We start from the raw sequence: 16132 nt of genomic DNA, 5'->3' as shown, positions 1-16132 counted from the left end.
TATAGGGAGGCTAAGGGGAACAAGAAAGAATAGTAGAATAGAAAAAAGAAAAAAGTAAAGGAGGAGAAGGGCACCCCATGATCTCAGGTGCCCTTGGCAGATGCTGGAGATGTGTGTCTTCTTCCACAGAAAGCGAATTCCTTTTTATTTTTCTGAGACGGAGTTTCACTCTGTTGCCCAGGCTGGAATACAGTGATGGAATCTCTGCTCACTGCAACCGCTGCCTCCCGGGTTCAAGCAATTCTCCCGCCACACCCTCCAGAGTAGCTGGAATCACAGGTGTGTGCCACCATGCCTGGCTAGTGCTTGTATTTTTAGTAGAGAAGGGGTTTCACCATGTTGTCCAGGCTGGTCTCGAACTCCTGATCTCAGCTGATCTGCCCACCTCGGCCTCCCAAAGTGCTGGGATTACAGGTGTGAGCCACCCACTGCACCTGGCCAAGAAACCTAATTCCTATGCCTCCTATTCAGCCACCAATCTTCAGCTATCTGCTGATGCATGCTAGGATTTGCTTAAAGAAAATGTTGACTGGGCGCGATGGCTCACACCTGTAATCCCAGCATTTTGGCAGGCTGAGGCAGGTGGAACAGCTGAGGTTGGCAGTTGGAGACCAGCCAGGCCAACATGGTGAAACCCTGTCTCTACTAAAAATACAAAAATTAGCTGGGCATGGTAGTGCATGCCTGTGATCCCAGTCACTTGGGAGGCTGAGGCAGGAGAATTGCTTGAACCCGGGAGGTGGAGGTTGAAGTGAGCCGAGATTGTGCCATAGCACTCTAGCCTAGGCAACAGAGTGAGACTCCATCTCAAAAAAAGAGAAAATGTCAAGCCCAAGGAATGGAAAAACTTACCAGATTTCTGGTAGGATTAGGATGTATAGATAACTTAAGAAAATATGACTGAAATGTTGCATGCCATACACAGGTTATTCGTGAAGTCAAGATAAATATATAGAAATAAGTAATGTTAGTGTAATCAAAAACTGCAAATACAGATATAACATTTTTACCCATGAGTTTAACAAAGATTTTTTAAAAATGACTCTAGCCCATGTGGTGGACTGTGAAAAGGGTGGAGAAATAAGCCCTCCCATATATTATTGGTAGTAGTGCAAGTTAGCATAGCTTTTTTAAGAGCAATTTAGGAATGTGTATCAGGCCCTTAAAAATATGCAGTCTTGGCCAGGTGTGGTGGCTCGTGCCTGTAATCCCAGCACTTTGGAAGGCCAAGGCGGGAGGATCACCTGAGGCCAGGAGTTTGAGACCAGTCTGGGCAACTTAGCAAGATTCTGTCTCTACAAAAAAATTTTAAAATTAGCCAGGAGTGGTGGCATGCGCCTGTAGTCCAGGCTACTTGTGAGGCTGAAGCAGGAGGATTGCTTGAGCCCAGGAGTTTGAGGCTGCAGTAAGCTGTGACAGAGCCACTACACTTCAGCCTGGGCAAGAGAGCAAGGCCCTGTCTCCAAAACAAAAACAAAAGACAAAAGGCAGGCCCTTTGAGAAGTAATGTAACTTTAAGAAAGATAAGAAAGATAATTAATTGTAAATGCTAATATAGAAGGTAGAAGGTAGTTTATGACAGTGATAAATACAAGCAATCTAGATATTTAAAAAGAGACAATTGGACAAATTATAGTGCTTCCATACACTAGAATACTAGTCATTTAAAGTAATAATATTTGATAAGAGAAATTAATATGTAATTACTTCAAATAAATAGGTCATAGATCTATTCATGTAGTATAATCCCATTTTTGGAAGAAATAAAAATATGCATAGGAAAATATTAGAAAGAATTTATGCCAAAACGATTATTTTTGCATAATGGTTTTAATTTTTTGTTTTCTTTTTCTTTTTTTTGAGACAGAGTCTCGCTCTGTTGCCCAGGCTGGAGTGCAGTGGCGCAATCTCGGCTCACTGCAAGCTCCGCCTCCAGGGTTCATGCCATTCTCCTGCCTCAGCCTCCCGAGTAGCTGGGACTACAGGCTCCTGCCACCATGCCCAGCTAATTTTTTATATTTTTTAGTAGAGACGGGGTTTCACCATGTTAGCCAGGATGGTCTCGATCTCCTGACCTCGTGATCTGCCCTCCTCTGCCTCCCAAAGTGCTGGGATTACAGGCGTGAGCCACCATGCCCGGCCTAATTTTTTGTTTTCTTAAGAATTTAATATTTCCAAAATATGTAAGTTTGTATAATAAAAATATTAATAATTATAAAACAGCATGAAGACAAAAGAAAAAACATTTTTATAACAAGTGTAAAGGAAAAAACATGGAGGCTAGAAATACAGAAGATAAGAGCAGAAACTCAGAAATGGCGATGGGTGTGAACACGAGAATAGTCAGAACTCTGTGTGAGTTCTTTCATTCCTCCAACATGTGACAGACATCTCACAATGACAAACAATGAGATGTAAACATATATTTGTTGAATTTTGTGGCTATTCCAGAGAGAAGCTTGAGGATTTGGTGCTTAGGTTAAGTAACAAAACTTAAATTATAATATAGGACTCTGAAAGGAAATGGTTGAAATGTTAATATGTTTATTTTGCAGTTCAAGCTAGAGTGTGTGTGCTACACAGCCTGTACCGAGGCTTTCCCAGATTCCAGAAGTAAAATGCCCAAAGTAAAATTAGTCGAGGTTCTATTTGATTCTCCATGAGAAAGGGAAAATGTATCCCTGTCAATGTATCCCAAAGTATTCGTTGTTCGTGTATTTCCTTCTCAGTCTCTTAAGCCCCATGATCTTGCAGCCTCCACAAGTCTCCACTTACCAGTCCAACCTATGTCTATTTCCTAATCCACCGAGACCCCACATCTCCTAATCATACGCTGCCTGTGAGTTTTCTTTTTCATATTAGGTAAAAGTGTATGGATGATGGAGGTAATGCCTAATGTACCACCTACATTAGAAACAGTTTCACTAGGAACACAAACTATTTTCTATCACTCTAAGTACCTAGCATAGTATTGAGCTCCAAATAGTTGTTGAATGAATATGTATTTTTTTAACTCAGAAGGAATTACCTAAAAAGGAAAGTACAGAGCATAAATCTGAAAAAAAAAAAAAAAAAAAGGACAAAACTTGGTCAGGCAAAGAATCCTAGCTCACTGGTTTTTTTGTTTTTTTTGTTTTTTTTTTTTTGGCTACAGGGAAGGAGTGAATCATAGATTAAGCAGCATCATCGATGATTCTGTTTGTGAACAGGATGGCATAAAATCAGATGGAACAAGTATGTATGTGTTTCTTCAGGATTGTTCTGTTTTCTTACGGTTTGGAGAAAATGATTTTTTTTCATAAAACTCTTGTATGTGTTTCAGTGAAGATGAGCACAGATATAACAGATTCTACATCGGGGAGCTTCGAGGCTTTGGGAGGAGAAACATCTAAAGGAGTCTTGTAAGCCTTCTTACTCTGCTTTCGCAAGTGTTTCAACTTCATTTTTCTTGTTTATTTCATAAATCTACGTATTTCAGTTACAATGAAGTCACTTTGCTCTTTTTTTGCAGTAGAGCTAGCATAACTGATTTTAAATTCTTCACTGATTCTAATAATGCCTGCATTAGAAACAGTTTCACTAGGAACACAAATTCTCGTATGACTAGTAATCCAAAATCACTTGCTCTCTCATGAAACCCTTCTCCCTCATTAATTTCCTGTGCTTTCTGTAGGGAAAATTTCCACCTGAAGTAGGGTTATGATATTGACCTTACACTCTTTTGGAAATTATTTTAAAGCACTTCTTTAGTAGAATCTTTTAGGCATGAATGAGAAAAGCTGTTTTCCACGACATGTGTAAGTTTTGGGTATTAAGGAGAGTGATTCTGCCTCTCCCTTATTTTATCTTTGCCACTTCAGATTTATCCGTAAAGAAAAGTGGTGTGGGCTGGGCGCGGTGCCTCACGCCTGTAATCCCAGCACTTGGGGAGGCCGAGGCGGATGGATCACTTGAAGTCAGAAGTTTGAGACCAGCCTGGCCCACATGGTGAAATGCTGTCTCTACCAAAAATACAAAAATTAGCCGGGCATGGTGGCACGTGCCCATAATCCCAGCTACTTGGGAGGCTGAGACACGAGAATGGCTTGAACCTGGGAGGTGGAGATTGCAGTGAGCTAATATCGTGCCATTGTGCTCTAGCCTGGGTGACAGAGCGAGACTCCATCTCAAAAAAAAAAAGAAAAGTGGAGTGGGAACTATGTTCTCAACCTGAGCCCCAGGATAAGATAGCAAAAAAGAAAAAGAGACCTGGGGCTCCATGAAACACACAGTCCAGAGTCTTAAAGGATTTGTGAACTGATATCATGGCAAATGATGCTCATAAACATTGACAAGTTATACAAAACATTAGGAAAGATGAGTACTGAATTGTGACCTTCAGACTACAATGATAAGACTCTAGGAACTGTTTCCTAGGTAAACCTGCCGAGATCCCTTCGCTGAAAGAATATAGGCTGGGCACAGAGGCTCATGCCTGTAATCCCAGCACTTTGGGAGGCTGAAGCGGGCAGATCACTTGAGATCAGGAGTTCAAGACCAGCCTGGCCAACATGGTGAAACCCCATCTCTACTAAAAGTACAAAAATTAGCTGGGCATGGTGGTGCATGCCTGTAGTCCCAGCTACTCTGGAGGCTGAGGCAGGAGAATTGCTTGAACTTGGGAGGCGGAGGATCGTGCCACTGCACTCCATCTTGGGCGACAGAGCAAGACTCTGTCTCAAAAAATGAAAAAAAAAAAATGAATATTGTGTCCATTTATTTCAGGATCTCTCATATTCCAGGCAGAAATAGGAACTCTTCGTTTAGAAGACAAATGTTGAGAGTGAAGAGGAAAAGAATCAACAAAAACTGTAGAAGTTGATTTTACATCTGGCAAATGATGGCTACTTGGAAATTTTGGGAAACATCTTTGATGCTATTGTAATAAAATCTGAATAGCTATTTATTATATACATTAATTATGTTTATGATGACAGATGAGGGTAAAGTTAAAAAAAAAACTCACCAGAATATCAAAGTTTGGTTTGTTTAACCGTATACCTTATTTTATTAGAAGGAATTAGTGATGTGAAGGTTATTCTCATCTATTCTTTTACTTGCAGAGAGGTGTCTGATTTGATTGCCTACGTAGCAGACCTTCATTTCAACAAAAGAAAACTTGAGGAAGAAAATAATAAGTTTAAGTTGGCTTTAGAAACCCTGGAAGAAACTAACAGCCAGTTATCAGAGGACTGTACTGAATTGCGCCTTCAGGTAAAAAGGTGAGCCACAGTGGGGTCCAGTGTGCGGGGAACTTTCATTTCTTTTTTCTTTTTTTAAAAACCTTTTAAATATTGAGAGTCACACAGCATAAAATTCATTCTCTTAAAGTATACAATTCAGTGTTTTTAGGGTATATTCTCTGGCTGGGCATGGTGACTCATGCCTGTAATCCCAGCACTTTGGGAGACCAAGGCAAGTGAATCACTTGAGATCAAGAGTTTGAGACCAGCCTGGCCAACATGGTGAAACCCCATCCCTACTGAAAATACAAACATTAGCTGGGCATGGTGGCACGAGCCTGTAATTCCAGCTATTCCGCAGGCTGAGGCAAGAGAATCGCTTGAATCTGGGAGGCGGAAGTTGCAGTAAGCCAAGATCGTGCCACTGCATTCCAGCTTAGGTGATAGAGCAAGACTCTGTCTCAAAAACAAAAACAAAAACAAAACTTGAGTATATTCTCAAGGTTGTGCAATCATCACCATTATCCAATTCCAGGATATTTTCACCACTCCAAAAACAAACTCCATACTTACCAGCAGGCACGCTCCATTTCCTCTCTTCTTAGACCCTGGAAACCTCTATTCTACTTTCTGTCTCTGTAGATTAGCCTATTCTGGGCATTACATATAAATGGAATCATACAATATGTGAACTTTGGTGTGTAGCTTATTTCACTTAGCATAATGTTTTTAAGGTTCATCCATGTTGTAGCGTGTATTACTACCTCATTTCTTTTTGGCTGAATAATATTCAGTTGCATAGATATATCAGATTTTGTTTATCCATTCTTCAGATGATGGACATTTGGAGTGTTTCCACTCTTTGGCTATTAGGAATAATGCTGCCATGAACATTTGTGCAGGAGTTTTTGAGTGGAAATGTTTTTCTTTCTTTCTTCTTTTTTTTTTTTTTTGGAGACAGGGTGTCATTTTGACACCCAGGCTGTAGTGCAGAGGCACGATCTCAGCTCACTGCATACAACCTCCGTCTCCTAGGCTCAAGTGATCTTCTGGCCTCACCCCCTACCCCTCAAGTAGCTGGGACTACTGGTGCGTGCCACCATGCCTGACTAATTTTTGTGTTTTTGTAGAGACAAGGTCTTGCCATGTTGCCCAGGTTGTTCTAGAATGCCTGGTCTCAAGCAATCTGCTCACCTCGTCCTCCCAAAGTGCTGGGATTACAGGAGGGGGAACCACTGTGCCCAGTCATATGTTTCACTAAAGCATTCTCATCCTCAAAATCTTTGACCTTGTCCAGTCCAGTCTCCAAACTAATCTTTAAAAAAATTGCTTACCTCAAGTCCTCTTCATTTCACAATTGGCTTATTTATTATTTAACTGAGATATAAAAATTCAAAGTTTCTTTAACAAAACTGCTTTGGATGAATATGTTGGTCAGGATTTTTGGTTGCAAGCACTGGAATCTAACTCTGGTTTAATAAGCAGTCAAGAAATATATCAGAGAGGAATTAAGTAACTCACATAATGGACAGAAAGGCTGGAGAATCCAGATGGGCAATCAGAATGCCACTGTCTACAAAATTAAGCCACGTGTCTTTCTCTTTTCTCCTTCCCCTAATCCTTTCTGAAGACTGTCTGTTTCCTTTGGGTTCCCGCAACCTAGTTTTGATATTGTCCAATTGTCCCATCATAGTGTAATTTGTTTTCTGTATTAACCGTTGAGGTGGGAGGGTTCCCTTGACTGCCTCGTGGGACTTGCAACCAGGATGGCTTGTTGGCTCAGCTGCCATGCTCAAACCCCTTGCAGGAGGGGGAGCATGCAGGTGAGCAGGTGTAGGAGCTGGGGTGAGTGCCTTTGGGTGCCAGGAGGAACAAACCCCATACCAGCCTGTGGCAGCATCTAGGGGTTGCCCACAACCTCTGGAGCCCCAGAGGGTGTGTGTTACAAGCAATACTCTTTTAGCATTTGCCATCTATGGACAGCTAAGAGTTAAACTAGCTCAGTGGAGGATCAGGGTGACAGCCTTTTACACCCTACCCTCTTGGTACCCAGGTTCTTGTCCAACATCCAGGAAGAATCAGGTCACACAAACTTGAAGGATGGTGAATGTGGAGATTGTATCGAGTGGTGGAAGTGGCTCTCAGCAGGATGGGGAGCTGGAAAGGGGATGGTGTGGAAAGATAATCTTCCCCTGGAGTTTAGCTGTCCCAGCCAAACTCCTCTCTGACAGTCCCTGGCCAAACTTCTCTCTGACCTTAGTCTCTGATGTCCAGCTGCCTCTTCTCCTCTTGATGTTCAGAGCTTCTTCTCTTCTCTCCTTCTCTTCCACACTGCTCTGCTCCTCTGCCAGTGGAGCTTGGAGTTTTTGTGGGTACAGGATAGGGGGCATGGTGGGTCAAAAGGCAGCATTCAGGTGGGAAATCAGGGATGCGAAGTTCTCATTTAAGGCCATGGGTCCAGGCTTGAGGGTGGAACCCTTGCCAGGAACCCTGCCCTTTTCTACCTAGTGTTTCCCTGCCTCCTGTTTATATCACTGTGACCTCCTTGATGGGAGGAACTATGTCATATTCATCCTGTTTAGCCTAGTGCTTAGTAGAATACCTACTGTAGAACAGCACTACTTTCCTTCTAGTTACCTAAAAGCCAGAAACCCTTATTTCTTTTGATTCTTATCATACTGTATTGTCATTATGATTGTCTGTTTACCCCACTAGGCTATAAACTCCAGATGAGTAGAATTCTCTGGATTCAGTCATTCTTCCCTTCTTCAATGCCTAGCACAGTGCCTGGGACAGGTTCAGCACTCAATTAGTATTTGTTAAATGAGCAATGTAATTTCTTAGGAAAAAAATTGTATCTCCTTTGAAGGCTTTGTTCCTAAGGGAACAGTCTATAATCTAATGGGAGCTACAAGTAGGTAACTTCATGATATGGATTACCATAATTCATTTAATCAGTTTCCTGTTGGTGGATGTTTAGGTTTTTTTTCCAATGCTTTGTTATAATCAACAGTATGATAAACTTCTTTATAGAATATGTCATATAGAGACTTGGTAATTATTTATTTGTTTAGTTGTCATCTCCCTCCATAGTATGTAAGCTCTATAAGGCCAAGGACCATGTCCGTTTTGTTCACCATCGTAGCCTGCATTGTAGAGCACCTAGAACATGGTATTATTCAATAAATATTGGTGGAACTGCATTAACTAACATTACATCTTCTTAGTAGGGGGAAAGAACCAGGTAATTCAGCCAGTGATGATTTTCAAAGGGATCCTCTAAATCTTTAGCTTCAGGAATACATTTGTCTGTTTTCCCCATAGTCTCCATTCCCCATTCCCCATTTTCTCCAAATTCCTTCCTTTTCCAAGGACTGAAAGATCATGGGTATATTTTTACTATGCGGGCATCTGGTTTAAGCCTTTAGTGGTTTTCAACTTGGGTCCAAAATAGTCCTTGGCTGTTCTTAGTGTCTTTGACGGTTATATTTGAGGTTCTGCTCATGGCCTTCTCCCCCCACCCCCACAGTGCCCACCAGGCTATTATGAGAACAAATCTGTTAAAAGAAGAACTGGAGGAACTGAAACTTAGTATGAATGCTTCAGAAGAGCAGAAGAGCATGATTGTAGCCCAGAGCAAACAATTAGTAAGTCATCTATTATAGTACTTTGAATTTGGCATATAATTTACATAACTGAAATATACAAGAGGACTTATCCGGTGGAACATCAGAAGTCAATATCCTGATGAATGAATTGGTAACACTTTAGAAAAGTAAAGGCAGGTAGGATTTTTTTAAATCTGTGTTTTCCTTTTCTTTCTTTTTCTTTTCTTTCTTTTCTTTTTTTTCTTTTTTTCTTTTTTTTTGAGACAGGATCTTGCTTTGTTGCCCAGGCTGGAGTGCAGTGGCAGGATCGTGGCTCACTCCAGCCTCGACCTCCCAGGCTCAAGCGATCCTCTCACTTCAGCTTCCCAAAGTGTTGGGATTATAGGCATGAGCCACTGTGCTTGGCCTCCTTTTCAATCAAGATTTAAATTTTTTACATATTTGTCAGTCACATTCACAATAGTTTCTGAAAACCCAGAAAATATCTGGAATGCCTCCTAAAGTCGATAGGAGAATTCAAAAATATGTGATACTAAAAACCACTTGAATTTTAAAAAATCTGTGAAACTTTCACCTTTTTTCTCAGATTTAAAAAAAAACAGTTCTCTCGGTACTTACAGGTTACTGAGAAGCTCCATAAATCATTCCTTATGCTAAATAAGCACAGGCTTATAATTTCAGAGCAAAAGAGTCATTTAGACTAAACTTTAAGTCAGATGCCAGAGAAGTGATCATTTTTATTGAGAAGGTTCAACTGTTGTATAAAGAATTAGTAATAGTCTTCAAAATCCTGATAGATGCCAGCAGTACTCTAGTATCATTAACTATGGTAAGGAGTGGCTGAAAGTCATTCCGACTAATTTGTTTCAGGTATCAGTTGCAAAACTGTTTTTAGAGTCTCTAAATCATGGAGAGACTTGGTTCCAGCCCTGTGGCAGTCCCTTATGACCTCCCACAAACAAAATAACTTTGTTTAGCTTAGCTCTTGCCTCAGTAGTAAAATATGGGGACTAGATCATTGAATGCCAGGTCTTTTGTGACCCTGCAAGTCTATATGGATGCATTATAGGAAAGACTCAATCTGGGACCACTGAGGAGCTTCTAACTGAAGGCAATGGAGAGAACTGGTCAAGAGCCCACGCTTGGGAGTCAGACTGCCTGCCTTCAAGCTCCGGCTCCAAGGGCTGTGTGACTTTAGCCCTGCCACATAGTCACTCTAAGCCCGTGGGTCCTCCTAGATAAAATGGAGATAACAATACTACTTACCCTAGGGCTGGGAGGGATAAATGAGCTAGCGCATGTAAAGCATTCAATGTCCTTTCTTTCCTCTTAGGAATTGGTAATGTTAAATTGCTATTGATTAAAGTGCAGAATTTTGGCCTGCACTTTGGGAGGCTGAGGCCGGTGGGTCACTTGAGGTCAGGAGTTCAAGACAAGCTTGGCCAACATGGTGAAACCTCATCTCAACTAAAAATATAGAAATTAGCCAGATGTGGTGACACACACTTGTAATCCCAGCTACTTGGGAGGCTGAGGTGGGAGGATTGCTTGAACCTAGGAGGTGGAGGCTGCAGTGAGCCAAGATTGCACCACTGCATTCCAGCCTGGGTGTCTGAGACTTGGTCTCAAAAAATAAATAAATAAATAAATAAATAAATAAATAAATAAATAAATAAAAATAAAGTTCAGAGTCCTAGATATGGAATCCTAATCATTTGCATTTTGTAGTGCTTTATAATTTTAAAAGATTTAGTTGATACTTCATCTCATAGGTAATAACAGAAAATCTGTAAGGTAGAAACAGAAGTTGCTATATTTTTGTGTACTAAAAAATGTAATAGAGCAATAAAGTCCAGAGGAAGTTTTTAATTGTTCAAAGTCAATTGTCTAATAAATGATAGAGCTAAATTAACCATTCTATGGTATATATGTACTTTAGAACATCATGTTATACATGGTAAAAGCATATGATGTTATTTATCTGTCAATTTTTTAAAAAATGGTAGGGCCACCGGGCACGGTGGCTCACGCCTGTAATCCCAGTACTTTAGGAGGCTGAGGTGGGCAGATCGCCTGGGGTCAGGAGTTCGAGGCCAGCCTGGCCAACATGGTGAAACCCCGTCTCTACTAAAAATACAAAAAGTAGCCAGGTGTGGTGGCAAGTGCCTGTAATTCTGGCTACTTGGAAGGCTGAGGCAGGAGAATCACTTGAACCCGGGAGGTGGAGGTTGCAGTGAGCTGAGATTGCACTATTGTACCCCAGCCTGGGCAACGAGAGCGAGACTTCGTCTCAAAAAAAAAAAAAAAAAAAAAGTAGGGCCAGAATTGAACTCAGGTATTTAGATTTTAAGTACATGGATGGGGAGCGGGTGTTTATTATTGTGTCAATGAAATCCTAGCTTGAGATATTTTTTCTTTCATTTTTATATTATAAAGGTAATACCTATTTACTTTATAAAAATAAAGAAATGCACATTAACAAATAAAAAGTTTTGCAAAATTCTTAACCTACCCTTGAAATTTACTGTTAACATTTTGGCAAATAGCCTGTCCTGAAATATATTGATTTTTTTTTCTGATGGTTCTGAATTTGAGGCTGTTAATTGTAAAACAGTTTTTGATGCTCATATGTTGTGATGATGTTGCATCTGAGAATATCCACAGCTTCAAATAGAACGCTAGAGCTCTGTGATTTCAAGGTGCTATTTAAATAGCTGAGTTTACAACTACCTGTCATAAATGAAGCAGCAGGGAAAGAAGCCAGGTTGTTACTTTTTTGTTTCTTTTGTCTTTTCCTCCCTAACAACCATAGTTACATTGAGTCCAGGAGGAGAATGACTTCACTTAGATCCCCAAGTACCTGTAGGCCAAGGCTTAACCCCACATTGAAAATATTTTCAGAGTAGGCTCATTTGTGATAGGTGAATGCTACATTCAAAGTTGGTAGAGAATGTCAGCCTTGGAGGTAAATATGTGGTATTTTCATAAACATCTTAAATATATTTTAATTATTTTTCTCACAATGAATTAGGAGACAGAAAACCGGGCTCTGATTCTTAAGATTCGGATTCTACAGGAAGAGGTATGTCAGAATCGTTAAACACTGGCATAGACAAACATGCAAATCATATCATCGTGGTTTATGGCTGTGGGTTAAATAAAAATCATGTAAATATAGCCTCCTATAGGCCAGAGAGCAGGTTGACTTGTCAAATTACAAGTGAGGAGGAATGAATGGGATTTTCATGTCTGAACAGAGAAACTGTTACTTTTGCAATTATCCTTGGAAGAAATGGGATTTAAGAAATTCAAATTTAAGATGAAATACAATGAACCTATCTAAAAAATATCCAAATCAAGAAGGAAAGTATGGATGTTATCTAATCATTTTCCATTTAATTCCATTGAACAAAGTGGCAAAAGTCTTGAGTCTACGATTCAGATCTTAAATTCACTGAAAAAAGGACCTTGGAAAAGCCATTTATCTTTTCTGGGCTAATAGTACCTATGCCATGGAGTTATTTTCGAGATTAACTAAGATAATTCATGTGAAGCCATTTGGTAAACCACAATGTAGCTTATAAATATTAGGAAATATTAGTATAATCTCAAAGAAAAAGAATATAATTTTTTTAAAGCAACAAAATTGAAGCATTGGAAGAACAGGGAACAAGCTACTAGCAAGTTACTATTTTGCTGGGAAAATTCCTTTTATAATAGATACCATTTGAATATCAAGTAGTATGCCAGTTTTTAAATTTTGCTTTTATGTGAGGCTATCAGAAGTACTTATGAAGCTATGCAGCACAATCTGGAGAGTTATTCAAAATGTGGGCCAAGTGGGTATTTTAAAATTTCATAGTGGATTGGAAAGGAACAATTAAAGTTTGGAAAGAAAGCCTATATTAGATTCAGAGTTGGTATAGCCACAAGGCCAGGCTTTTGTGAAACTAGTGATTTACAATTAAACTACTAATGTAAGATATTTTTCTCCTCTTATTTAGATGAGTGACACGTATCAAAGAATTGTACCAAACCAGTTCAGAATTGAGATAGAAGGAAGATTGAAAGCCCTTCATCATGAAATAGCATTGCAATTATTGACTTACATTAGAAAACGAATATAAGTGTTGTCACTAGCTAAGATTCCTTTGGGAGGTAAAAATCTGATGCATTGTGAAGAGTAACATCACAATGGTTTGGGTAGTGATTCACTTTTATTCATTCATTCATTTTGTTCATTCAACACATATTCATTGGAAGATCTTAGAGCTATTCTAAGTGCTGACTATATGAGCTTAGCAAAATAGCTCATGTGGAACTAGTATGTTAGATGGTAAAAAGAGCTATAGAGAAAAGAAAAGCAGAAAACAGAATTGAGGCAGAGAGGAGTGCAATTTAAACTAGGGTGGTTAGGAAAAGCAGCCTTATGAAGCTAATCCTTTGATTCAAAACTGGGAAAGGAGGTTTATCTGTGAAAGAGCCTTCCAGGCAGAAGAAATAGCTGAAAATCGTGAGGCTGCAGCCTGCCTGCTATTTTGGAGGGACAGCGAGGCCAGAGTGTCTGGAGCAAAGTGAACAAGTAGCAAGAGATGCAGGCCAAGAGCTGGAGGGTCCAGACACAAGGGGCTTACACACGCATCCTAAGGACTCTGTCTTTTTTTAAAACAAAACAAAACAAAACAAAACAAACACTTGAGTGAGATGGGAGCCATTGAAGTGTTTTGAGCAAAGGAGTAATATGATCTAATTCCGTTTTAACAAGACAACTCTGGCTGCTGGGTTTAGAATCCATTGTAGCGGGGCAAGAGAAAAAGCAGGAAGACCAATTAAGAGGTCTTTGCAATGATCCAGGCAAAAGCTGATGGGGGCTTGGACTGAGTAGTTGCAGTGGAGGTGGATAGAAGTGTTTGGATCAGGAAATGCTTTGTAATATATCCAAAGATATTTGTTATGTTTTCAGGTAAGAAGGAAATTTTCTTCTGGTTGTTTCTAGTGTCTCAGTGAAATACAAAGCAAAGTCATCAGCTGAGAGTGAGGATGTTGGAGGGGTTATTGGAAATTTGAGGAAAGAGAAGGAATGAAATGAGCTAGGGGTTGGAAAATTTTTTGTAAAGGGCCTGATTATAAATATTTTTAGGCTTTGCTAGCCACAAAAATGACCTTTGTGTCAACTACTTACCTCTGCCTTTGTATTGTGAAAGCAGTCATAGACAGTATGTACCTGAATGGGCACAGCTGTGCTCTAATAAAACCTTATTTACAAAAACAGGTGGTCAGCTAGATTTGGTCTTTAGGGGTGGAGTGAGGGGGCTGGGCATAGTTTGCCACCCCCTGATTTAGGTAAAAGGCAGTATAAATATACCAGGATGATATGATATGGACACCAGTAAACACTGAGGTTGAAGGCCATGAATTAAACGTGTGACCTATCTGTTCATGCTTTCTTTAAGCATGTTCATCTGAAAGGGTGCTGGTGTGGAGTGGGTGGTAAGCTCATCTAGGTAAATGCTAAGAAGCAGGAGTTAGGCAGGGAATGGAGGCATTTGGAAGGGAATGATTATAATGATTGCCCAGGGAAGAACTGAAGCTAAATAAAGAGGGGTCTGAGTTCATGGGAAGGTTGAAGGATAATGAAAAGGTGGTCGGATCAATGGATTGCGGGTTCCAGGGGGGATTGAAGGTTTGTGGGTATAGAGGAAGTAATCTGGAAAGCCAAGAGGTGGTTGTTGAACGGTGGGATGCTTGCAGTTAAGGTAATGGAGGGGCTGCAGTGACTGGTAATAACAAGTTTGAATTTATGACTATGGGAGTAGTGGCTGAGGTTGAATGGAAGATAAAAAGGCAATACTGAGAGTGATGAAATGCCACCTCCTAAAAGAGACTTTGTTTGTCCTCATCTTTTATTTTTCTTGGTGCTAAATCCAAGAATACTATCTTTTACATTAGAATTTCAAGAACATCATGGATATAGACAGACTGGAAAAGAAGATTGAAGACTTGTCTAAAACTGAGACAGAGCACCAAGTAAGCACTTCCCAAATACTGGTAAAATATTTTTTTTCTGTCAAACCAGTATTATTTTATGAAAATGTCTATGCCTCATTGACAAACAAAACTTTGGTTATAAATTCTGAAACTTTTAGTCTACAAAATATTTGAGTTATATAAAAGCTAGTTTCCTTTTCCTTCTTTTTTTTTTTTGGCAACTGCTTTACTGATATGTAATTCACATGCCTTAAATTTCATCAACTTAAAGTATACAAGTCAGTGTGTTTTAGTACGTTCACAGAGTTGTACAACCATCTCCAAAATCAAGTTTAAAACATTCTCATCACCCCGAAAGAAATCCCTTTTACCATCCCCCACCCACCGTCCTCTCCCCAACCCTAAGCAGCCACTAATCTATTGTCTGTCTCTATAGATTTGTCTCTTCTGGACATTTCATATAAATTAAATCATATAATATGTTGCCTTTTGTGTGTGGCTGATTTCACTGAGCATAATGTTTTTAAGGTTCATCCTTGATATAGCACGTATTACTACCTCTTTTTTTTTCTTTTTTCTTTTTTTTGAGACAGAATCTCGCTCTTTTGCCTAGGCTGGAGTGCAGTGGCGCAATCTTGGCTCACTGCAAGCTCTGCCTTCCGTGTTCACGCCATTCTCCTGCCTCAGCCTCCCGAGTAGCTGGGCCTACAGGCACCCACCACCACACCCAGCTAATTTTTTGTATTTTTAGTAGAGACCGGGTTTCACCATGTTAGCCAGGATGGTCTCAATCTCCTGACCTCGTGATCTGCCCACCTCGGCCTCCCAAAGTGCTGGGATCACGGGCATGAGCCACTGCACCCGGCTGTATTACTACCTCTTTTTATGGCTGGATAATATTCTATATGGATATATCAAATTTTGTTTGTTCACTCATCAGGTGATGGGTGTTCAGGCTTTTTTCACTTTCTGGCTATTATGAATCGTCTGCTATGAACATTTGTATACAAATTTCTATGTGTACATATGTCTTGATTTCTCTTGGGTATATTCCTAGGAGTGAAATTACTGGGTCACTTGATGTTTCTATGTTTGTTTGTTTATTTATTTATTTATTTATTTATTGAAACAGAGTTTTGCTCTTGTTGCCCAGGCTGGAGTGCAGTGGTATGATTTTGGCTCACTGCAACCTCTGCCTCCAGGTTCAAGGGATCCTCCTGCCTCAGCCTCCTGAGTAGCTGGGATTACAGGCGTGCGCCACCATGCTTAGCTAATTTTTGTATTTGTGGTAAAGATGGGATTTCACCATGTTGG

The 16132-nt window shown here is 40.1% G+C and overlaps 1 protein-coding gene across 1 annotated transcript in view; it reads left to right on the top strand.

Moving 5' to 3' along the window:
- IRAG2 (inositol 1,4,5-triphosphate receptor associated 2) overlaps positions 1–16132 on the top strand; it is a 111270-nt gene that overhangs the window by 14442 nt on the left and 80696 nt on the right. The window contains exons 5-10 of the mRNA XM_055095843.3: positions 3155–3234; positions 3323–3401; positions 5103–5261; positions 8752–8869; positions 11862–11912; positions 14780–14857. Of these exons, the coding sequence (XP_054951818.1) occupies positions 3155–3234; positions 3323–3401; positions 5103–5261; positions 8752–8869; positions 11862–11912; positions 14780–14857 (565 nt within the window). The remainder of the gene's footprint in view (positions 1–3154; positions 3235–3322; positions 3402–5102; positions 5262–8751; positions 8870–11861; positions 11913–14779; positions 14858–16132) is intronic.

This window comes from Pan paniscus, chromosome 10 (assembly GCF_029289425.2).
Source record: "Pan paniscus chromosome 10, NHGRI_mPanPan1-v2.0_pri, whole genome shotgun sequence".
NCBI lineage: Eukaryota > Metazoa > Chordata > Mammalia > Primates > Hominidae > Pan > Pan paniscus.
This window is presented reverse-complemented; position numbering and strand designations above follow the sequence as displayed.